Source organism: Lissotriton helveticus, chromosome 2_1 (assembly GCF_964261635.1).
Source record: "Lissotriton helveticus chromosome 2_1, aLisHel1.1, whole genome shotgun sequence".
NCBI lineage: Eukaryota > Metazoa > Chordata > Amphibia > Caudata > Salamandridae > Lissotriton > Lissotriton helveticus.
In genome coordinates, this window is record NC_136059.1 from 1,572,251,442 (window position 1) to 1,572,276,885 (window position 25,444).

The 25,444-nt window shown below is 43.4% G+C and overlaps 1 protein-coding gene across 1 annotated transcript in view; it reads left to right on the forward strand.

The window, feature by feature from the left end:
- The window catches only part of LOC144819856 (cysteine-rich protein 1-like), a 356,589-nt gene that overhangs the window by 98,398 nt on the left and 232,747 nt on the right, over positions 1 to 25,444 (forward strand). The window contains exon 2 of the mRNA XM_078677587.1: positions 18,288 to 18,382. Coding sequence (XP_078533713.1) covers positions 18,288 to 18,382 — 95 coding nt within the window. The remainder of the gene's footprint in view (positions 1 to 18,287; positions 18,383 to 25,444) is intronic.

Below are 25,444 nucleotides of genomic sequence, written 5' to 3' on the forward strand. Positions count from 1 at the left end.
CTCAAGATTTTCGGCAAGGCCATAAATACGTAAGTTATTACGTCTGTTTCGATTTTCCAAATTTTCAACCTGCTGTTTGAGTGAAGCAATCTCATTCTTCATATTAGGAACCTGAACAAGAACCGTTTGAGCCGAAGCCAAGGAACCCTCAAGATCCACCACTCTCTGTTGTGTGTGAGACCAATTATCTTCAAGACTCTGGAGGCGGGAATTGGTCTCTGACATATAAGGCTTAAGAGCTCGAATCTCCTCCAAGATAAGTTCCATAGAAATGGTATTTGACATGCCTGTGGGAGAAGGAGGATTAGCCTTAGACCTCTTTCCTGAATTAGGAGTCGGAGAAGGAGAGGAAGCCTTGGCGAGTGATTTTGTGGAGCGCAAAGTAGGATTAGTAGAGCCTTTAATGGTAACAGTCTCAGATTGTGAATCATCGAATGAGTCCTGTAACACACTGTAAGGGTTATTATCCTCCAAAGGCATATGAGAAGCAGAGCGTTGTTGAGAAGCAGCAGCACGATTAGTACGTGACGTTGCCATTGTATAGAGGAGACAAGTGAAAAACACACTGCGTCAAAAAGGAGAGACCAGCATAAAAATGTCCATAAAGGGAGGATAAATGACAGAAAAAAATCAGAAAAATCCAGTAATGGCTCAACAAGGGTGCCTACCTCTTAATAGTAACAAGGAGCAAGAAGAGGTCATAGTAAATATAGCAGGCTATAAACATGCACCCTGAGGTCAGAGAGAGGAAAGCATCAAATCAAAATGGTGGCCGTTTTGTGAGGAGAAATAGAAACATGCTATTTAATCAGCATCAGAGGCTCAAAAAACAGGAAAATGAAGTCAAAAGCAGCCAATGTCCAGAATGTCATCAATTAGGGGTAAATGGCCAACATATTTGACTGAGGAAGTCCATTAGCGCATACGCGGCAAAAACGGCAACAAAAGCAACCAAAATGGCGGCCGCGATTCAGACGCGAGCCGACAGGAATTGGAAAGTCTCAAATACCGGTAAGAAGAGCGTGCTGCGTATCGGAAAGCACATGTACATGTGCCGCGCACCTTCCGTCGCACTGCAGTATAGGTCCGGCAGTCCAAAAGTGAAGAAATTGCCCGGCAGAGCTCCCGTTACCTCACGTCGTAACGGAGCTCCTCGGATCTGCGGCCATCTTCCGTGGCGCCGTAGCCACGCCCCTCCATAACTCACAATCCTAATATAGCACAGTGACCTATGAATTGTTATCAAAGAGCTGCACCCATTCTGCATGGTATAGGGTAGAACTTTATGCTTTTTCCCCGGGCTTTTATTATCCTAATGTTGCTAAGTCTTATTAGTAATGCTAACTCCAACCAGTGGGGTCAATCCCAACCACTGGAGTACATTTTAAATCCTGAGTTTATGCTTCTCCAGACTAAACACTCTTAAAATATACTGCCTATTAGTATTGATGACATGTGTTTCCTATATCCTTTAATCCTCAGTGTCTTATGTAAAACTTTCTACAGATTGATTTACACAGATATGATCCATTGTCTCTGTATAATGTACATGTGTGGCGGAAAGTGCTCTGACACCCAACACTGGTATGAGTAGTGCTACACAACAAATTAATGGAGAGTGAGAGAGGGGCCCTTGAGAGATTAAGTACGCTGTTGGAGGGTGGTAGTGGGAATCCATGGAGAAGGAGGTCTTTGGGGGATCACTAAAAAAGATTCTTCCATGTACACCATCACAGGTGCTGTAATGTGTTGCTCATTGTGGAGACATACCATGTATATCATGAGCTCAATGCTTGATAGTGCTGCTTTTTAAAGATTTATCCAGTTTCATTCCCATTAATAAGTCAGTTGGCTTTTATTAACAGAATGTACTTAAACACTTTGCAAAGGGTTTAATAGTGCTCCCTTAATTTATTTGTGAATTCTTTGATTATATGATTTTTTTAAAACAAAATATATAATATTTGTTTTAATTAAAATGTTATAACAGTTTTTGTCTTAATGTAACTGTATCACTGTACTTGTCATTGATTCAGGTTGTGCCCTGCACTTCTCTCGGCACCTGCAGCTAGGGTTGGAAAAGCCCAGCTCCAATACCTGTTTGTGCTGTGTGCCTCTGTTTGGAAGGGTTGCGGGATGTGTGATCAGTCAATGTTGAAACATTAGTGTTTTGTCTGGAAAACTAAATAATATTTCCCAAAGTAGTCACCCAGAGGAACAGGAATGTATTCCATATTAGTCAAGAACTCCAGTTACCTGCACTAGTCCTGCTTTTAGCTGATATCACTGAAGAGCGAATAAAGACAGCTGTGCAGTATTTAAGGCCATCAATCTATAGGGGTTAAGGGGGAGGGTGATAGGTAAGGCTGCCCCCCACTCACACAATTATTAATCAACTGAAGCCTCACCAATTCAAAAGCGCATCCAAATGTACGACCAAGGGCCGGGGTCTGATATCTTATTATCACTGTAAATCCCCTAGATGTGTCAAATAACACTAGTCATATGGTCAGGGAGCGTAGTTATTCAATGTAAAAACACACAGGTCCACATTCAACACACCCAAAAAGGTGTAGAAAATAGAGAGAGTACCTCACGGTAGTAACACCAGAGGGGGTTCCCGGCTGACAATTACCGGTATACCCACTTCTCATCACTGGCCACTCTCTCTATGTGAAAAAAGAGAAGTGCACAAGAACAATTAATCGTGCATACATGAGAATAGTGGTGAAAAAACTAACAAACATATAAACACTGATGTGAAATGTTGTGTACAAAAACAAACCCCTAACCAGACAGAAAAATAAGGCAAGGTGTTGCTGGCTATTCGTTTTTATTCTATTGCTGCAAAACCTGCCAGTTAAAAATGGTTAGTTGTATACCATATTTATTATATCCTCAAGCTGACATGTTTCATCGCTCCAATTTTCAGTGATTTCATCAGGGCATTCGAGGGGTTATCTATTCTCAGTCTTCTCAATTGAAACAGTACCTGTGTGAATAAAAACCCAGAGCACTAAAAAGATTGTACTACCCCCCTTCAACTGAGGGAAGTATCAATGGCATTACCAGTGCACCACACAACAATGAACTGATGAAACATTTACCTCAAGGGTGCAAAGTCTGCACGTACCGACACCCCTCTTGTGGAACTCCGTGTCATTTGATCACGTGTCCAATAATGGCTAGAAGTTGTCTCAGCCACCTACATGTACAGATTGATAAAAGTAAGAATGAAATTGAGAATGAAACAGAGAGTGACATGATCGGGGCGTTATCGATGTATACACTGGCTCACATTCACTCTGCAACACCGCTAGCCCCCTGCGCCAGCTGGCGAAACAAATTACTGCAGCTAACAAGCTGCTATCATGTTTGCTATCAGTGAGTATCAGATCCCACTTCTCGGGCCAACAAACATCAGCACATATGCTATTGCCTATGCCCCAAAAAAAAGGGGAGAAAGGAGAGGGCAGAATAGAGCCTCATACTGCCAGTTATATTCGTGAAAGAACCGTGTGGACCGAGGTCCAGCATTCACCCATTCCGCTTTGTGAAACATGTGTCCAATTTTCACTAAGACAACAATCATTCTCTCATGCGTTGATGGCAGAGGGTCCATCATTCACTCGAACACTCTCTCCGCTTCATACTCTTACTGTTGCCGAGTCCCTCCGGTGCTTCCGACGATCCTCGCGCCGCGTAGCAGTGAGGAACTGGAAGTAGCCGGAGGGGTACGTGACTCCGCCTCCCGCATAGCGCGGCCATCTTGGAATGGGCTCCGTTTGTGTTTCCCAGTTACGCTATCAATTTAAGGTCACAAGGCAATAGTTGAGTAGGTCTGATAAGGCAGGCCCAGCGTAGAGCACCCCTAATATGTTGAATCCACTGCCGAGGCTCCGGTCCCAGCCTCTCTCCTGAGGGTGCCCTCCGTCTCACTCTGTTATCCCTTTCTCCCACTGCCAGCAGCATCTCGCTCATGCACTACCTTCCTTCCACTCCTTGGAGTGCATCATACTCAAGGGCATCATAGAGGGGGAAGGGAGAGGACGCTTGGGTATGGTCTTGGGAAGAGATTCCGCGTCTTGTGGAAGCACCAGACCTGCAGAGGGCAGTTTGGGGAGAGCTCTATTCTTGGAATAGTGAGCCAGATTTAGGAGAATTTTGGGCTTGGGATGTGCACAAATGAGTTGGTAACAGTTCCTCAAGGTGTAACTTTTAGCTATACACTTTTGATAATGTCATGGGACTGAATAGCTAGGCATGCCCATGTGAAATAGACTTTAGAGAATTAGTCTGCTCTCACTAGCAGGCGGGTGTCAGCACTTGAGGTAGAGTTTGGAAGGTGAGGCTCAGTGAGGGGCATGTCAGCCCAGGGACAGGGGTACGATGGAATTATAGATTGGCTTGCAGGAATCACAGAGAAGAAACACGTCAGTACTGTGGAGAACTCAGAGTGAATGGGGACATCAATACTGGGCCCTGGAGGACCCATTGAAGGAACATTAGCACAGTTGGATAGAGGTACACCTCTGTGAAGAGGGGGCACTCAGCACAAGGGCCCTGAAGGCTGATGTGCACTTCTATACACTGCCTTTCACATATTCCATCTCTTGAAATGCAGGGTATGCATATGCCCAAGGTGAGGCTTACTCAGGCAGAGGTACCTTACGAGGCCTGGCACATGCCGAGGGTGCCCGCAGATGCATTGTGACCAATGGGAGCCGGCTTGCAACCCAGGCCCCATATATCTACAATAGTTGGAAGCAGGCCACCTGGTGTCAGGAGGTGCAAGAGTCTGGGCCATGCCACACCACGTAAGAGTGGCTACTCAGACTGGGGAAGGTCATCAGAAACGTTCACTCACTGGGTTTGTGTAGGAGCTTGTCATGAGGTAGAAAAGAAAAGAGGACAAGGAGAAGTGTGGAAGGTGATAGTTGAGGTGAAAAGGCAATGGAAATCAAGAAAAACAGAAGTTTGGAATGCAATAGAGCTGGATAGAAAGAGTTTGGGAGGAAAAGTGGGCAACTACAGAGAAGTGATACAGAGAAGGGAAATAACGCACTGACATAGAAGGGTAGGGAATAATGGGATATGAAGTAGAGAGAGAATAAAGGCATGCGAGTCACAGCATTAGAAACTGGACAAAGGATGTAGGAAAGACAGAATGAAAGTAAAGATAGGATAGTAGAGAAGAGGAGAAAAGATAAGAACAGGGACTGGAAAAAAGGGAAGGTGAGGGATAGAAAAACAGAATAATAGGAAGGGCAGAAATAATAGGAAGATGGAGAAAGAAGAAGATTTGGGGGAGAGGGCGAGGGAAGGGGAAGATTTGAGTATAAAGAGAAAAGGGGGCATGAATAGAGAGGATGAACTAAGGGAGTGCAACAGTAAAAAGGAAGACGTAAATAAGCAAGAAATGGTGAGGAAAACAAGGAAAGAAAGGGGTGTGAAACATAGAAAGGAGAGAAAAAGGCAGGAAGGACAATAAGAACAAACAAAAGGTGATAGGTAACAAGACGGCAGGGAAAAGGAATGAAAGGGACAATTAAAATACTGTCAGGACAAAAACAGACACACTAGCTCATTGGGTTAGTCTAGGTAACGAAATTCATTAGTACAGTAGTTAAGTGGCTTTGCACATGATTGCTGGGTAAGACCTGTCATCGGAGTGAGGGGCGGTTGTTTTGTAGTTGTGTTCTTCAAATGTAACAACTTGAAAACTTGAATAAAACTAATTTTAAAAAAGAGGGATAGGTAGAGAAAGGTGACAACTAAGGAGGTCCGAGATAATAAACGAGATGAGTAGGAGAGAAGCATAGTCAAGATATAGATTTGATAGAGAAAGGGTAGAATGAGAGAGAGAGGACAGGGAGATTAGAGAGAGTTTGGGAAAAGAGAATGGTAGAATGTAGATTGAAGAGATGAGGCAGGATGAGGGAAAAGTAGAGGAGAGTGGACAGGGAGAAAGAAAAGTGCAGAAGATAAAGAGACACAAGGAGACAAGACAAAAACTTTAAAAAAGGGAAGAACAAGATAAGGACAAGCGAGAGAGAGAGTGGAAGTGGATAGGGGAAAGAAAAGGTTTGAGAAGGAGATAAAAGATTCATAATGATAGTAAAGAAAGGAATAATACATAGAATGATTAGGAAATAAGATTCAGTGTCACAGGGGTTCAGAGGTGCATGGAGCCCACTGCCCCCTGTAATGGGTATCTTTTAATACCAATCCAAAATTATGGGGAAGTCAATATTTTTCTGGCTTAGAATAGGGACTACAGTTCTCTTGCTATGCCACTGATTTTGGTAGCTTGCATGTGGCACATACTTGATTAAGTTGTTGCTTGTCTTCAGTGCACAAAGTCTTGACTGTAATGTACAAAGCACCTTTATTGCCGCACATCAACATAAAAGATTAGAGGGAACATTGATGGTGACCCGAAGGCATCCCAGCACTGATTAAGAGAAACCAACCTGTCAGACTCAGTGAAACCCAGTGAAAGCACCTTAGTGAACAGAATATTTAAAAAGCCAAGTTTTAATTGCTTTCTGGAAACATAGCTCATTTTCTGTTCCTCAAATAGCTAGTGGCAGAGGGTTCCAAAGCTTTGCTACATTAAAGCCAAAGCAGCGCCTACCTCTACTTGCTTTCTTGAAAGCTGGGGTGTAAGCTAAGTGCAGGTTTGAGGACTATAGTGATCTGTTCGGAGTGTAAGACATACCCAATCGTTGCAGAATAGGTGGACCTGTGCCTTGTAGAGACCAATGCTCAATACATAGTGATTTAAATTCCACTTGTTGGGCAATCAGAAGCCATTGGAGGTTTCTCAGGTCTTGCCTAACTGACTGAGATCTCAGAAGCCCAAGCGATGTATGTGCAGCGGCATTCTGCACAACTTGCAGTTTCTGGATAAATCCTTTTGGGGACCTCAGATATAAAGACTTGCCATAGTCCAAACAAGTCAGGACCAAGGCTTTAACCACCACACGTCTCGAAGTTTGGGGAAGCATGGGTAGAATCTTGTGCAACAATCGTGTGATTCCAAAACAACTAGCTTCCGTTTTTGTGACCTGGGCTTCCATTGTCAATGTTTCTTCAAGCCACATCCCTAAGCTTTTTATGAGAGGCTTAGGAGCTGGAGGGGGCCTAGGCTAGTAGGCCAGCGTAGATTTCATTGGATCTTTGACTTGTCTCCAAGAATCATTAGTAATGTTTTTGCTCCATTGAGTTTCAAACATGATTTGTTCATCCAGCTGGCTACCTGCTCCAGACAGGGAGTTAGATTGGATGTTAGAGTCTTTGAATCTGGAACAAAAGAGACCACCAGCTACAGAACTATAGAATTCCCAATAGTAGCCACTATATCTGCCAAAAGCAGAAAATAAATATTAACCAGCGTGGGGCTCAGTGAGAACCCCTGTGGGACCCCACAAGCCACCAGCCGAATTTCCGAGAGTCAATCTCTATCAAAGACCTGGAATGTGCATTCCTTTAAAAAGTAGCCAACTCACTCCAGGGCTTTTACTTTGATACCGGCCTTGCCAACTGCCGCTAGAAATGCAGCCTCTGTACTGTGCTTAGGATGAAAGCTAGTTTGTGTCTGATGTAAAATTGAGTTGTCTTCCAAAAACTTCGACAGACATCTATTCACATACTTTTCCACCACTTTGCTCAAACCAGGGAGCAAGGATAAAGGCCAAAAGTTGTCCAAACAAGTTGGGTCAAGATTAGGTTTCTTTAGGTCAGCTCTAACCATTGAATTTTTCCGTGGTGAAGGCACTATGTCCGTTTTGAGGGATAGGTTAGTCAATTCTAACAGAATAGGGAATATGATTTCTGGCTTAAACGCATGGATTCTCATTGGTGCAGGGTCAAAAGGAGATCCACATTTAATTTTCTCAAAAAAGGAAACAAACTCCTCTAAGGATAGGGGAGGAAATTGTAAAAATGTGGGCAGGCCTCCATTTTTACTATCTTTTTCTGGGCCAGAATTATTACTTTCATCGTCTTTTTTAAATGATAGGTAATTTTTTTAAATGTTTGAGTTAAAATGATCAACAAGAGCCTTACACCTATCCCTTAGAGGTTCAGACACCATGACATTCTTAGTAGATCCTAGCAAGGACTTTGTAATTCTAAACAATTCTTTTGGGGAAGTTTACTGCATTATTAATTTTATTTTCAAAGTAGGACACCAGAGCTTGTCTAATTCTAATTCCAATGTGATAGGTCCTTACTTTCACCCGATATAGTTTTTAACATTTTAAACAAAATTTCATCTAAGTCTGTCCTCCATGCCCTTTCCACAACTTTACAATCTCTTTTTAGGGTTCTGAGGTGTGTAGAATAACAAGTGGCCGATTCATTTTTTGCTTTTTGATTCATGGTATTCTTAGGAATAATTTGGTCTAGAGAATCTATTGACCATTCCATAATCAAGTTATTGGCAGTTTGGGGGTCTGAGTCAAAAAAAGGTGTGGACATTGTTAGAATTCCTCTCCAACTATTCCTATTTAACTTAAAGCATAACCGATCTTGTCTCCCTTACATCTCTGGTGGGGAGGGAGAAGGATCAGGTACCCTGAAGATTATAAGGATCAGGTACTGATCTGTCAAGATATGTGGTACTGGTTCGCAGACCTGTACCAAAGGATTGTTAGTAAATATAGGATCCAAAAGATGGCCTCCTATGTGTGTCAGACCCTTGACCTTTTGTTCCAATTGGGTTGCTGCCATGTCCTTTTCTAAGACTGACTGCTCAAGAGTTACTCACTTCCTCTAAGTGCAGATTTAAGTCCCCCAGTATTGTAAAGTAACTATACTTAGTAGTCAGATTCAAAATTGATTCCGGAAACAATGAAATAAATTTACCATAAGGGCCTGGGGGGAGATAGATAAACGCTCTTGCAAATGTAGATGTACAGGACATTGTGACAGCAAACTCCATGTTTTCACACTCAGGGGTTACAGGGGAATCGATTTGGCAAGTCAGACTAGCCTTCAGAATGATGGTCAGGCCTCCACCTATTTTTGTGTATCCATATGTACAATATGGTAATTAGGGGGCAAGTCTTGAACAAAGTCTAGTTTATGGCTTGGGAGAGACCTGAGTTTAACAAATATATATTGCCTCCCAATTTAAGTACGGGTTTACCGGTTGGCACTTCAGCAGTCAATTTATAATCACAGTACTTACAACTGTTATCCCCATATAATAGATTCATTCCGTGCCTGCAGCCTTCTTTAGACACTTCTCTTAATTTAAGCAGGGAGTCTCTGGAATAACAACTGGTATAGAAAACTGCTGAAATAGGGTTCCTGGCCCCTGGTTCAGTATGGGCATGGGCGGGCACGCCTTTGGCGTTCCAGTGGCAAGCTCGTTGCACGCAACTGCAGCATGTCCACTGCCCCACCATTCGTTTATCCTTAGAGAGTCAACCACTAGAGTGCTGAACAGTGTTATCAACTCTATAGAACTAATTCCCCTTTCCTACACGCTTCCACCTACCCAGCCCTGATTCCCCAACAGTACAAAATTAAAACAGATAAGGTGCTTTTGTTAATTTGAAACTACTTTGCCATCTTTAGAACCAATATTAGAATCAGAAACAACAGAATCCCTACAGGTAAAGTGCTTTTGGTCTTTTAAAACGAATTCGCCGTATTTACAGTTTTTAACCGATTCTAAAATCATCAATTCTATAAACAAAAGAAACGGGGCGATCCACGGTTGAGTCACCCACTCTTAAAAAGGTAGAACACTGTTTCAGCATTTTGGTCATCGCCTTTCCCAACAATTACACAAACGTTTGCTATAAAAACGTGTCCTTTTGTAATGAAGACAAATACGAGGTGGTTCATTTACAGATGACTAACTAAGTACTATGGGAAAACCCTCCCACTCGCCTCATCACCCTGACACTTAATTCAGGAAAACCAAGGGTGGGGCATGGGTGTTCCAGCTTTAAACCCACATCACTTGCCTTGGCACTGGATCATTCACCAGCTATAATCCCATATCACCAGGTATAACCCCACAACACCAGATATAACCCCCCATGGTGGCACAAGATATAAACCCACATCTTTCTTCTGCTTTTACCTAGTTTTTACTGCTTTCTACTTCCTCTCCCGATATGCTTTCTCATATTTTTTGCCTCATTTTGTTTCTGCTCTTTCCTTCCGCTCCCCCTGTTTTTCTGAGTGCTTTCTCCTGCTTTTGCCTTGTTTTTACTGTTTTTCTTTCCTCTCCCCCATTCTTCTGAGTCCTTTCTCTTGTTTTTGCCCTGTTTTTTTAACTGCTTTCTCCATCCTCTCCCCCATTTTTCTGAGTGTTTTCTCATGCTTTTTCCTCAGTTTTTTCAGTTCTCTCCTTCCACTCCCCCTGTTTTTCTGAGTGCTTTTTTTACTGCATTTGCCTTCTTTCTCTCCTGTTTTTTGCAGTGCTTTCTCCTGCTTTTGCCTAGTTTTTTACTGCTTTTTCCTTCCTCTCTCCCCTCTTTTCTGAGTGCTCTCTCCTGCTTTTGCCCCATTTTCTACAACGTTCTCCTTCATTTCTCCTTTTTTTTCTGAGTGCTTTCTCCTGCTGTTGCCCCATTTATACAGCTTTCCCCTTCCTCTCCCTCATGTTTTTAAGTGCTTTCTCATGCTTTTGCCTCTTTTCTTTCTACTCGCTCCTTCCTCTCCTCCGATTTTTCTGAGTAGTTTCTCCAACTTTTGCCTTACTTTTTACTGCTTTCTTTTTCCTTTACCCATTTTTCTGAGTGGTAGCTTTCCCTCTTTTTTCACTGCATCTCCTTGTTTATTCCTCAATAGCACTGCACAGGATATATTGTTTCTAAACTGCCCAACAAAGGCCTCAGGCAACAAACTATGCTATACATACAGGAGTGGATGCATCAGGGCCGCCGGGGGCCAAATAGCCCCATGAGCCACTGAGCCAGTGAGTGAACGGCGGTCTGTTGTGCTGAGTGCTGCTGCAGCACACAACACACGCTGATTCTTACTCTCTGCTCTGAACTCCTGCTTCTGAGGCATGGCGCGTGAGCTTGAGCACTATGCTGGGACTGGAGCTGGCCCATGCACAGGCAACCCAGGTGATGGAGTGAGGGATGGACAATGATTGGTCTGACTCAGGAGTCAGGACACGTGAGGTGCCTTGACAGTGCTGCCGGACTGAAATGGTGGATGGTGGTCGTACTGTCATTGGTAGCTGAGCGCTACGCTACTACCAACTAGAGTATAGTTGGCAGCGTAGCGCTCAGCTACCAATTTCAGTCAGAAGGCTAGAACTGGTAGCTGCCTGCCTCTAGGAGGACCCACCCACAGGCCATGACCCGGTCTGTCCCGGACTATTTTTGGCACAATGGTGCTGCTCATACTATTAGCCTTGTGCTAGTGCGGCATAAAACTATGACGAGTGGGGGCCGTAGTGTTACTCTGCACTGTGTAAATCCACCAGGTTGCTGCCTGCCACTGCCAGGCAGACAGTGAGTGACCCAAGTGATTGGGAGGGGGTCAAGTGCCCCCCTTACCCCCACCATGGATGCCCATGGATGAGGATGATATAATTTGAAACATCATCAACCTCTTCTTGTGCCAGTACGCTTCCTTTAAAATACCAAGATCTTGGGTTGTTGCTTACATTGTAATCTCTACATAGCACTCCGCCACCCATTGGCTTCTGTGTATTCTATATATAATCAAAACACCACTAAAAACATAATTAAATATGTGATCTGGGATGAATAAAGCCTATTTCGAACATGCTCCAAAATTAATTAAATTAAATTAGTTCTTAGGCCAGGTTGAAACAATAAAATGGCATGCCTTTAAATTTGCTAAATCTATTCATTGAGATTTGTATGTAACCCAATTTCAATGAGCATATGATTCTAGAACCTGGTTAAAACACCAGCCGTATAATGAACATCTTTCCAAGCATACCTGTAGTAACACTACATTGAATCAAAACATGAAGGTATAAAACTAAAGTGCAGTGGTACAAAGGCATTTAAAGCACAAAGCATCAATCAATCCATAGGTGAGTGATCCATGAGGAACTCGTAGAGGACAGCTAAGCTGGCCTGTAAGGGTCCCTGGAAGCATAAATACTGATACAGAGTACTTGTCTTTTATACAAGGAGTAGCCCAGGACAGGACATTGATCTTATTGCACTGCTGGGAGGGTGGTGCTGATTATGGAGCCTAATTACCCCCACACTAACCTCCCTGAGAAGCCTATGACTGCTGGCCCTCGCTACCAGTCAGAGTAAAGTGTGATGTGCTTAACTCAATTTGCACAGCCATAAAAGGGTGGGCCTCGAGACAGCAGGGCTGAAAGGCCTCAACCCACACAGTGGTGGCCTAGTAGCCCCTGCCTGCTCCATGACCTCTTGAACGGGGTCTGACAGGAACTAAGGAGCAATCATCCCTTGCACAACCTGAAACAGCCTTCCCATGCTCTGTCCGTTGAAATGTCCCGATAATATAATCAGATGGATTGACTTTCTAGATAGCAGCTATCAGAACACCTTTGTTGGAGGCAGTGCTCTTAGCAAATTATTAAATAAATAAATGAATACATATTTCTACACTTTCTTAGACGCCTCTGCTCTATGATTTTTTTTGTGTGCTTTTTTTAAATTTATTTATTTATTTATTTTTTTGTCCTCATATTCGCCCTTGGTGACCAAATATTAGTGCGTGGAAATGGACATATTACTGTCACAGATAAACTAGTAGGGGCACTAGATGGTGGTAGAGAGTGAGTCACCCCACAGTAATGATTACCAAACTCCAACAGCACCACTTTGGAACAACCGACAGGGAAGTATGCTGCAGTGAAATACCCAATCCTATATCGAACCCGCCCTATTGGGTATACAAGCGTGCAAAACCGGGGTCAAGCAGAGTAATCATTGGACCTTGGGGGGAAAAAAAACCCAAGGTGGAGTATACCTCTATTACCAGTTTAGTAAAAGCCAGAAGTTTCTCTTGTCCGAATTACCCGATCTTAATAGGTCCATCTTGGATGTTTGTAACACTGAGGTGCACCAGTCTAACAAAGTAGGAGGTAACGGGTCTTTCTACTTCTTGCATATCTCCTTCCTGGCCAACAAGATTCCATAGAAAAGTAGATTTTTAGCTCTAACCTGAATCTCTGGTGCAATCCCAAAAATAACAAGAGTGGGACATAACAAGATCTTGGATCCCAAGGCAGCAGTGAGAGATGAGCAAACCATATTCCAGAAAGGTGATAAAAGTGGGCAATCAAAAAACATGTGCAGGTCAGAAGCAGCTGTCAGGCCACATTTGGGACATGCCACAGCGGCATTATTTGACAATCTTTGTGGCGAATAGCAAGCCCTATGCAGGGTGAAAAGATGATTTCGGCGTAGCCAAGAGAGTTTCACTATTTCCACATGATCTTAAAAGACTCGAGCCACAGATTCTCCAGACTATGATTGATAATATGCCCAGCCCACAAGAAATCAGGCAAATGGAACTCACTCTCAATCTCATCCAATAAAAGATTATACCAGAGTGAGACCTCTTTCTTAGTTGCAGGCTTATCTATTAAGAGGGATACCATGTTACTATTCCCCCCAACAGAAACCTACCCTTAACAGAACTCTGTGAGTGCGCCCAGCTTTTCATTTGGAGGTACTTAAACCTGGAAAGACCTACCCCTATTTTGGAACCCAGCACCTCCCACGGGAGTAAGTGACCATCCGCAAAAAGGTCCCCCCAGACCTCCATTCCTGCCTCTCTCAGCGGCGCTGCGAGACTATCAAAAAGCCAACTCGGGGACCCGGGTGACATCCATAAGGGAGCCCTAGAAGAATAATAGTCAATATTAATGAAACGTGTAAGTTTCACCCATGTCTTTGATGATTCCCGTAGCACCTTCAATTTTACTTTTTTTTAAAACTTAGAGTCACCAAACTTAAACAAAAATTCGTGGTCAACTAACTTTTCCCCTCTAAGCAATGCCGCAAACATATGCCCACAGCCAGAGTTTATGGGAGATTTTCATAACATCCTAGCATGGGAGAGTTGAAAAGCCCACGCATAAAGTTGTAGATCAGGCGCAGCCAAACCACCCTTCTCTCTACGACGCCTGATCTTCTTCCAGGCTATTCTGGGAATACGATTGCTCCAGATGAAAGAGCTTATGTCACTTTGAAGTTTAGCTATCATCGAGGGTTCAAAAAAAAGAGGGATTGTATTAAATAAAAAAGTAACCTTTGGGAGAATGGTCATTTTAATTAAGTTAGATCTGCCCAATAGAGATATTGGAAGCGATGACCATGATTTCATTAACCTGCGACACTCCTTGGCAATAAGTGAGAAATTTGATGGAACTATTTTATTTATATCATTATATATATTTAGGCCCAAGTAGTGCAGGACTGGACTCAACTGAACCCCTGCCACCGGCTCAGGATCATTCCAGACCATTATGTCCGTCTTTGCGGCGTTCACTTCATAGCCGGAAACGGATCCGAAATCTTGGGCCAAAGCAATTACTGCGGGGAATGCTGAACGGAGTTCTGAGGTAAAAATTAGAACATCATCTGCATACAAGGCAGCTTTCCTCTCCCATCCTTCATAACTAAATGGCTTGATGTTGCAGTTGTCACGTATCCGTTGAGCAAAGGGCTCAATGTATAGATCGATTAGGAGGGGAGAAAGAGGGCAGCCCTGATGAGTACCCCGCGTTATATTAAAAGGGTTTGACAATTCCCCATTGACAAGCAAGGAAGCGGACGGGTTCTGATACAGAAGCCTAACTGCACGCCTAAATTTCTCACTGATGTTAAATTTTACCAAGACCTCTGATAGGTAGATCCAATTAACCCTATCGAAGGCCTTGGTGGCGTCCAAGGTGAGAACTGCCAGGGGGAGTGATGCCACGGAAGCCATATCTATGGCACCTATGAGATCGTAGGTCAACTCATAAAGGTGACGACCCCTTACAAACCCCTTTTGGTCTACGTGCAAGATCTTTGTTGCCACCGCCCCCAACCTGTTTGCCAACACTGACGCGAAGATTTTATAGTCAGTGTTTAAGATGGAGATTGATCAATAAGACCCACAACAGGTTGCCGATTTTCCTGGTTTCAATATCAGCGTTATGAGGCATTATTCAAAGAAGCAGGAGGAGGCATTCCATCTTGGAGGATCTTATTAAACAGCTCAGTTAAAAAGGGGAGGATTGTTGATGTTAGGGACTTATAGATTTCTGACGGCAACCCGTCTGGGCCTGATGCTCTAAACTTTTTACTGCTGATAATCTCCAGTCTTACTTCTTCTTGAGAAATAGGATCTTCAAGCACACGTGCTTTGTTCTGATGACAAAGCAGGAAGAGAAATTCCAGCTAACCAATCATCAGCTTGTTTGGTCTCAATGTTTTTATCCTCATGATATATTTCACTAAAGTAATCACGGAACGCGCCCCTAATGTCTACATCCGAGGAGTATGTTATGCCGCCAGAGATAATTGAATCAATATTATTTCTGATCTGCTCGGTCTTTGTCTTCCAGGCGAGCAGCTTTCCGGCCCCCTCCCCATACTCAAAATGTACCAGTTTACTGGCTTCCCATCTCTCTAAGACCCTGGCATTCAAAACTGATCCCAATTCCCCTTTTAAGGAGACCACTTTATTTTGCCACTCCTGTACCGTGGTGGAATGGGCTTCCGGGTGCATAGCTATTTCTGATTATATTCTAGTCATCTCTGATTCCAGAGCGGCCACTGCTTCCCTGTAGCTCTTGTTCTTATATGCAGTTTTATTAGTTATATAGCCCCTTAAAATGCTTTTAAGGCATCCCAAACGCCCCCAGGAGAGGCAGTTCCAATATTTTCTTCAAGAAAGTGTTGCACCTCCACATTCAAAGCGTTGATAAAATCCAACGAGGAGAGTAATGAGCGATCAAGAGACCAGTTTCTTAAATGACTCCTAGGAAAACCCTCCAACTCAAGATAATGTGCGCCATGGTCTGACAAGTGAAAGGGTAAATGGGAAGCCGATTTAACCAGATTAACTAATGATTGACTAATCAGAATAAAATCAATGCGTGACTGGTGGTGATATCTTTAATTACGAAATGTAACACCTTTTTGCCGCCCATGTAATGTTCTCCAAATGTCATTAAACCCTAACTGCTTCATGCTATCTAGCAGGTAAGACCTAGTTTTAGATGGAATTTTAGCTCTATTGGAAGGAGATTTATCCACAAGAGGATCCAAAACTATATTAAAATCCCCTGCAAGGATAACCGGCTCGGGAAATAAATACAGATGTGAAAAGAGAGTTTTCAATGCTGATGGGTCATCCTGATTAGGACCATAGTATCCCACTATAGTAATTGGGGACCCTGATATTATAACTGATGCAATTGCCCACCTGCCTCCAAGGTCAACCAACTTAGAGACCAATCTCGCCTTTATGGGTTTTTTAAAAATAATTGCCACTCCTCTAATGTGTTTAGATTGTGATGTCATTCTACAATTATCAATCCACCTATTCTTTCTAACCAGTGAAAGCATTTCAGATTCAGCAAGGTGGGTCTCCTGAAGCACTATAATCTGTGCGTCTGAGTCACGAAGATATTGCATTATATTGTTTTTTCTAGGACTAATACGCAGTCCATTAGTATTCGAGGAGAGAATCGCTAATTTACTCATTATAATAAAGATCTCTCACCCTGTATTTTCCCACCAAGCTCTTCATCATATCTATGTCAATACAACACATTTTAAACAAGCAAACCCACCAAAAAATTAGGAAGACAGTCACATGTTCCATTAAAACAGTCAACAGACATGAAACAAGACTAGAGCGAAAATGAGGATTTTTTTTGTTTTTTCCCTTTGCACCACCAACCCCCCCTTGTGCCCCTGACTACCCCTCCACCCCCCCCCCCCTTTGAAATGTCCCGATAATATAATCAGATGGATTGACTTTCTAGATAGCAGCTATCAGAACACCTTTGTTGGAGGCAGTGCTCTTAGCAAATTATTAAATAAATAAATGAATACATATTTCTACACTTTCTTAGACGCCTCTGCTCTATGATTGTACATCATATCAATCAATCAATCAATCAGGATTTATAAAGCGCTCCAAACCACCCTGGATAGTCTCAAGGTGCTGGAGATGCAGACTGCTTCATGGAGAAAGCAGTGAAGAATTAGGCAAAAGCAGCAGAAAGCATTCAGAAAACTGGAGGATAGGAAGGAGAAAACAGTAAAAAATGAGGCAAAAGCAGGAGAAAGCACTTAGAAAAGTGGGGGTAAAGGAAGGAGAAAGCAGTAAAAAACAAAGCAAAAGCAGCAGAGAGCAGTCCGAAAACCGAGGAGGAAGCAGAGAGATGCGCCTGCACGAGAGAGCTGGGCGGTGGTGGGCGGGGCAAGGTGAGAGGCGGAAAAACGGGCGGCAGGCAGGAGTGGAAAATGAGAAAAAAAACAAGGTGAAGCAGTGAACAATTAGGAAAAAGCAGGAGAAAGCACAAACGGGGGAAGAAAGGAGAAAGCAGTAAAAAACAAGACAAAAACAGGAGAGAGCACTCATAAAGACGGGGGAGCAGAAAACACCAAAAATGAGGGAAAAGCAAAAGAAAGCGCTCAGAAAAATGGAGAGGAAGCAGAGCGGTGCAGCAGCCCCAGGGTGCTAGGCCTGGGGCCCATACAGGAGCACCACTGCTAAACCCCATCTAACCTACAAATGCATTTGCCATATGTGTTCCTGTGCTCCTCCAAGCTATTTTCCAAAGTCACCACACCAGTCCGCCATTCTGATCATCCTTAGTCATTTCCCGTATGAGAAATATCTCATCTTCGGGAGGGGAGTTTATGTTATGTGCAGCTCCCCCATTAATCCTCTGCGTAACTTTGAAAGCAGGAGCAGACGATACGGCCATACATAATATAAAATCGTGGATGGGTAAAAAGTCAATAAAGGGGATTATTTATCTCCGAGGGGTTCTGAGTGACATCATAGACCACTGGAGCTTCGCTATCGTCTATTTGATGTCACTCAGAACACCATAGTGAAAATATCCCTGTTATTCACTGTTATCCATTTACAATTCTATATACAAACAAAATTAAAAAAAGGTTTTCTACCATGTGTCTAAAAAAGATTCTAGTAATACAAGCAAGAGCCTTTGCCTTTGGTCAAATGTTAAATTCAAATTGATTATAATCTTTATTTTTATTGATCCCAAGTTAACCTTGTTAATTGTACAGAGTATCACAACTGTTTTGCACTTTTAACAGCGGAGAGGAAGCGGTCACTGGGCAAGGACTACCACCCCATGTGTCTGAAGTGCAACCACTGCAAGAGGCAGCTCAGCCCCAGCCAACATGCAGAGGTAAGTCCTTACTCAGCAGTGAGCCCACACGAACTATATATACACCTTCAAACTGTCAGCAACCATTTGACTCTTGCAATGGCTGTTGAGTTTCACTATAAATCGGGGAGAAATAAGAATAAGTGACAGCATCAAAGGGATTTTCTTTATGGTTCTCAAAAAGTACCACATGTGTTGCTTTAGGGAACAGTTGTGCTTCGTAGCAAGTAAATATCTTGGGCCTCATTTATGAGGCCGTGCGTCACTTTTATGCCGCCACTGCGTCTCTTTTTGTGACGCACCAGCAGCGTGAAAAATGTGCCTTGTTGCACCATATTTACAAAGTGACGCATCTAGGTAGATGCGTCACTTTGTAAACCCCTGCGCCACATTATACCTGCGCCAGGTATATGTATGCAGGGTGGGCATTCTGACGCAAGAAAAGGTCATAGAAGTGACGCAGTGAAATCTATAAGATTTCACTGCTCCACTTCTAGGACGCAAATGCGTCAATTTTTTACGCTTTCCTCACAGCAGGCATAAGACTGACGCAGGCCCCTTCACCTGGGGTTTGCCCCATGTGAAAAGACACATTGCTGGAGTTGCGTCACTTTTGTGACACACTCCAGCAATGCGTAACTTTTGCGCCATACATATACATCAGAAATACTGACGTATCTGTAACTCCTTGCGTAATGATGCGTCATACTGTAAATATGACGCATCATTGGTGTCACAAGGAGGGCGCAATGAAAAGTGACGCATCGCTGTTTTCACGCAGCGATGCGTCACTTTTCATAAATGAGGCCCCTTGTTATTTAACATATGAGGTTTATCCAAGTAGTTTGTAGAACACGGTGGAGGGCTGCTATGGCACTGGTAACAATATGTAGATCAGCTCACATCAGTTGTGATAGAGGTAATTAGTGCTTGTTAATCTGTGCATGTACCCATTCATGTAGCTCTGTAATTAGAAATCAGTTTATGTCCATCAAACGTCTGTTTTGAAAAACTAAACACTTATGGTATGAGTCAGCCCAAAGGCTCTGTTCATTCGCTGTGTATCCAGGTTGTGATAATGCTGTGTATGGTACCATGTGTGCAGTGGCAGCAGCGCATCATGGAGGGTGTCAGAGTCCTGTGTGCTCTGGGAATGGGGGCAAAGGAATCCACAGAGCACCCACTGCCACCCCGGATGGAGATGAGGGGGATGGAGAGGTTTGTGGAAGTCGTGTGAGGAAGAAAGCTAGCAGTGCTGGCTGGGTCAGAGAGAGAAGCGTGGTGATAGGTCAGCTCACAGAGGACACTCAGCAGCAGATTGTGGGCAGATATCAGCATGCCCTAGCAACAGTACTCAAGCTGAGTATGAGCAAGGAGCAGCTGAGCCTCATAAAGCTATCCCCTGATTCATGATTCAGGCTTCCCAACATGTGTTAGAGGGCACGCTCACACATCAGGGTCAACGGAGCTGACCAAGTCGAAATGGAGAACCAACAAATTGTGTGCAAAGTATCCACACTTCGATGAAACTTGGGAAGCAAGTCAAGATAGTGTGCTCACTTCGATGATAGCTGCAGTGAAATGAGGCTCTGTTGGTGCTCTGGTGTGCCAATGAGTCCTACACTGAAAATGAGAATTGAGGTGGAGTGTGACACTTGGCTGGGGCGAAGGTCAGGAAGTGGCCTGGGCCGGGGAGGTGAAGCTGGACCAGATAGGGGACCACGCGGATCTCCTCCTAGCGGCGGGAACACACACAAGGGATGCGAGGGAGAGAGCCAGCGAAAAGTGTCGTGCAGTGATTGGGCGTGGGATTCGAACGTGCGAACCCCCCAATTGGAGAGTGAGGGTGGGGTAAAAAAAAGGTCAAAAGGGAGGCATGGACATCCCTTTGTTTACAACTGACCTTGCCTTGGAAACACACCCACACCAAAAAAATACGGTAGTCGCAGAAATAAGGACAGGGGAAGAGGGGAAGGCGGAGGCAGCACAGAAAGGTGCCCACAGACAAGAGTAACCTAGGTAGAAGAGCTGCTCAAACAGTGTCCTCCCGATGTCTCAGGGCAGGGACATGGGGGAGCATGCGACAGTACTCAAAAGCTGCCAGAAGAGAAGGGTTGCTCAGACAGTGTCCTTGGGATGCCACAAGGCAGGGGTATGGTGAGCAGGCGAGTGGTCAGCAAAGGTCCAGAGCAAGCAGAATGGCACTTGGAGCCGGGCTGGATCTGACTGCCGCCCACAAGGTCGGTAGCAAGGGAAGCATAGAACCACAAAACACTGAGATACCTACAGAAGGGGCCATCGCGCGAGGTTAGGGCTGTCAGCCAGAAATGAATGCGAAAACAAGAGGACAATGCTACTAACTGATGTGATGTATAACAAGAAAACATGGGTTTTCGAATGACCAACCATTAAGTTGTGAAATGTATGATCCATATTTTTGAAATAAAGCACCATAAAACTATTGTCCTTCTGAATGATGTGATGGAAAAGGGTGGTTGCACTGTCTGGCTGAGAAGGAAAAGGGGGAGTGAACTTGCACACCATGGGGGGTTTAGTCATCGCATCTCTACAAGTACTACAAGTTCTCCTCTACCCATCCCAACCGCCTCTTCGCAGTGCCATTTTGACTGTTTCTGGTCCACAAAAGCGTGGTTTGCTGAGCTTTCTGCCTGTAGTTACATGGAAAAATCCCTCCCCTTTGGCATTAATGACCCACCAGAGAAGCTAAACTACATCCACCCACAATGGTGCTCATTGATCTATAGAGTACCAGATGTACAGTAAGACCACTAGCCAGGAAGTCAAAAGCAGCATCCATTATGGATTCTTCATCTTGAAAGAACAGAAAAAAGCGGAGGAGCGAATGAAGAAGGGCAGCGCTCTTTAAACGAGGGGGTTTCCAGCCTTTATTGGGTGACCAGGGAGAGCATGTAGCACTGTCAGTAGCCTGTTCTAAGTTGAACTCATCCCAAGAATTCACTTCTATGATACCTCGAATAGGTTGTAAGCAAAATGTAGGTACACGTCTGTATAAACCCAACGAAGCAAACTTTGCGCACTCAGTTAATTATATAGGTCTCAGATGAAGCTGGACTCAGCAGGACAAAGAGAGATGCTATGACTGACCCAGGGTTTCCTGGGGGGAGGGGGGGGGAGTCATGGACAAAGGGGACTTAATATATGTTTGTTCCTGTCTACTGACTGAAACTGACTGACACTGTCCAGGTATGCAATTTGGAAGGGATGCTCAGCTTCTCCAGATGAGCTGGTGGAAGTGTCACAGCTGTAGAATGACTTATTTGTGGATACAGCTCACATTGTAGTACAGATTGTTTGGACTTTTTGGACTGTATGGCTCACAGTAGCGCTCCTGTAGGATGCAGACACCCCTGCATGTTCAGAGCCTGAACCTTGAAGATTTCATTTGGATGGGTCTAATCATTAAACTAACTTGGTATACAGTGTTCTCCTGTCTTAGGAATACTGAATGTAGGCAGCCAATCTTGTTCTAGGGAATAATTCTACATCTCCGGAGAGCCTTTGTTTACTGTGTGATGTTTGGACGGCCAACTGTACATCTGGGTCAGTCCTTTTTTTTATGGTGCCATCTGCAATTGCTTTTAGCATGAAAAGGGTAGCTCTATGAGTCTAAAGGTGTGTAGCTTTTATAATTTTCCCTGTATCTCATAGTAATCTATTGTCTCTCAATGATTTAAATCAACATTGAAGAAACTGCACACAAGGTAATGAGTCAGACACAATTTAGGTGCAAGTGTTTGGTCGTAGGAACTGGTCAATTGAGTTACACAAATCATTGAGATTGTTTGTTCAATGTTTTCTTCAATTTGTTTTTCATCTATATCAATTACATACAATTCATTTAAACACACATCACACATTTTTTATTTGTCATTTGTTTTTAGTCATTCTCTTCCTGTGTGATTAGATGCAGTTTGAGCTTCTGGTTGGCTATAGTTATTTCCACTGCACTCTCCAAAACAGCCACTGCCCATGTTCTGTTCCTCAATAGAACTCTCTTTCTGTGAAGCATCTTGTTTCCATGCCGCAGCTACTCTCTTCATCTTGAAATGTGGTTTTGAGGGTCCCGGCTCTCATCCAGCTCCTTCTCCTTGCTTATAGGTTTGTCCCTTGTCGGGTCTTTAGTAAGAATGAGCACCTTTGATTGACTCAGCCATCTTATCTCCATGATCATGTGAAGAGTGAGAATGCACAGAGGATTGAAAGATCTCTGCAGCTCTCATTTCTCTTTTATCTCTCAAAATTATATCCTCCCTGTTCTTCATCTTTACAGTAAAAGTGTGGTTTAATTTTACATTAACCACAGAACTTTGTATTCTCACCTTGGGATATTTGTGGTTATGGCTTCCTTTCTTTTGGTAGATTTTTACTCTTCACTCTAGTTTTGAATGTGGGTGTTTGTAGTCTCACCCCTAAGGTATCCATCCCCACAAAGACATAAACTTGAGATATTATACTCTACAACTTCACCTCTTTCTGATCTTGTGGAGTAGTAGCATATCTTTGGCGAATAGCCAATAGTGCTGCTTTGCTTTTACTATACCAAGAACTATCTCAGCAGACATGTCTATGTTACCAATCACATTCAACCTTAAATCAACTGCAGGTAAAACTCCATGTTCTTCCTGCATTTGTTTCAATACTTCTGGCAACAGTTCAATTGAAGGCATTCCATGCATAGTCATGTGTACGGTGGCAAATACTTCCCCAATGATTGATTCTGTTGTAAATGTGGTACCATACCCATCAGTAAACATATATTTAGTATTCAGAGTTCACTCTGTGCAGTAGAATAAGTAAACACTTCTTGTAATTGATAGGTTTTTCTTGCTAATCAAAATGGTATTTCATGCCCAGTTATAAAATTTATTTTCTGTCAATTTACATTTGTAGCTTGTGTCTGTGTGGGTGATTGCACAACCTCCATGATCTCACTATCTCAGTACCACAATGTTGCAATATGTACTGCCTCAATCATCAATATATGTTTGTTATTCTAGTGAGTTAACATTTCTCTAGTTTCTGCTAGTGGGAGGCTATCTCGTTCTGGGTGCGGTGTCTTCCTTAGCCTTGAAGATACAGCTAGGGCTATTAATTATCTAGAACCCGCTAAGGCACCAGGCCCAGACAAAATCCCTGGGGATCTATACAAAACAGAGCCCCAAGTTTGGACAACCTACCTAAATTTACTATCAAATGCAATAGTGGCAGGGGGAAAACTACCAGAATCCTGGAGAGGAGCGGAAATCATAACAATATACAAAAACGGTAACGCATGCAACTATTGGCCAATCAGTCTAATTGATAATGCACAGAAAATCTTTGCATGACACATTTTAGAGAAACTGCTAGACTGAGTGGATTTAAACAAAATTATGTCCCCTCTCCAAGCTGGGTTTAGGGCAAAGGTCAGGACATCCGACCAGATTTTTAGATTTTCCATATTATACTGGAAATATGTTCTACTACATCAGAAGCTCTATGTGGCATTTGTAGACCTAAGAGCGGCATTTGACCTTATCCCACGCACTATCCTATGATGCGTTTTATTAAACATGGGGGCTCCTGGCACTCGTATTCAGCTTATAAGTAAACTCCACAAAATAAATTACACTTAAGTTCGCTGGGGTCCAAACGGAGAATTGACCGAATGTATTCTTATTGAGCGTGGTGTGCGCCAAGAGTGAGTTCTTTTGCCAACATTGTTTTCTTTATACAGGAACAATGTTGTGGATGTTCTGGTGAACTGCAGAAATGACTCCCCTATCTTGAATAACAGAAAGCTTCCTATCCTCCTATTTGCAGATGATTCCCGTCTTATTACCAAGATGCCTATGGGGTTCCAACTTCTAATTATCAAAATCTTATGTTTTTATAGGTCTAAGGGATAGGATCTAAATGTAAATAAGACCAAATACAAGGTGTTTGGCAAGGAAATGAGTAAAAATTCACTCATTCATGTTGGCAGTGAGGCCCAGGAAAGGGTACACATCTTTGACTATCTATAGGTCAAAATTATGGAGAACTTTAAATGGTCAGGTCAACTCAGAAAGAGTACTCTTGCAATCGGGCACAGATCAAATGTTATCGTCAGAAGGCACAAGCAAACAACTATATTTGCAGGTTCACCGGACCTGGAGGTTTACTGTGCCAAGGCACAAGGTGCTGCACTCTATGGTGCTGAGATGTGGGGCTGGGCTGTTATTCATTCTCTATCCACAGCTGAAAATAATTTTGTCTGTAAGTTAGTTTCTGTTCCAACTAGTTCCCCTCTTACTCTATTATATTTTGACCTGGGATTGAAAAGAATTGCAGACTTGGCTGCACTAAAACCATTAGTGTACTGGGTCCGCCTCTGTCACACCAAAGTTAAAAGACTCCTGGGAATCTCTTGAAGATCTATTAAAAGTCTCGGGTGCTAGGACCCTCACTAGGGTCAAATTAGTCTACACCTCGCTGGGCAAGATGAGATTACAAAGGCTCTGGGCAGAGCCAACTGCAATTCGTAAAGCACTTCTCATTGCATTGAAAACATGCCATTGGGCTTACATCAATGATGGTCATATAAAAAGTAGCTCAAATGGTTCCCTGACCAACAAGTTTCTAGACTTTAAGCCCTTTCTGTTCTTTGAGCAATTCCTAGATCTATCTAGCATCAACCCCCTTAGCCAAGAGTTTCTATGTACATTTTAGACTTGGGACGCTCCCATTAGGATTGTTTACACATAAAGGGCGCCAGGATTGAGATTCTAGTATTTGCCCAGTGTGTGGCCCGAGCGATGAGAATGAGACAAATATAGGGCCTCATTTCGACGTCGGTCAGAAAGCATTATGACCGACTCTGTCTCAGAAACATTTTTTACCGAATCAGATTCAGGGTGTCCGACCAACTGATTACGATGCTTCTGAACACCTTTCAGTCAGACTCACATTGACTTCAATGGAAACCTGTGTTCTGACCGACTACACTGGCTCCCATTGAAGAAAGGAGTGGGTAGGGAAAATCATGCACCCTGTGGCGGGACCCCATGGTGCCTGCCACAC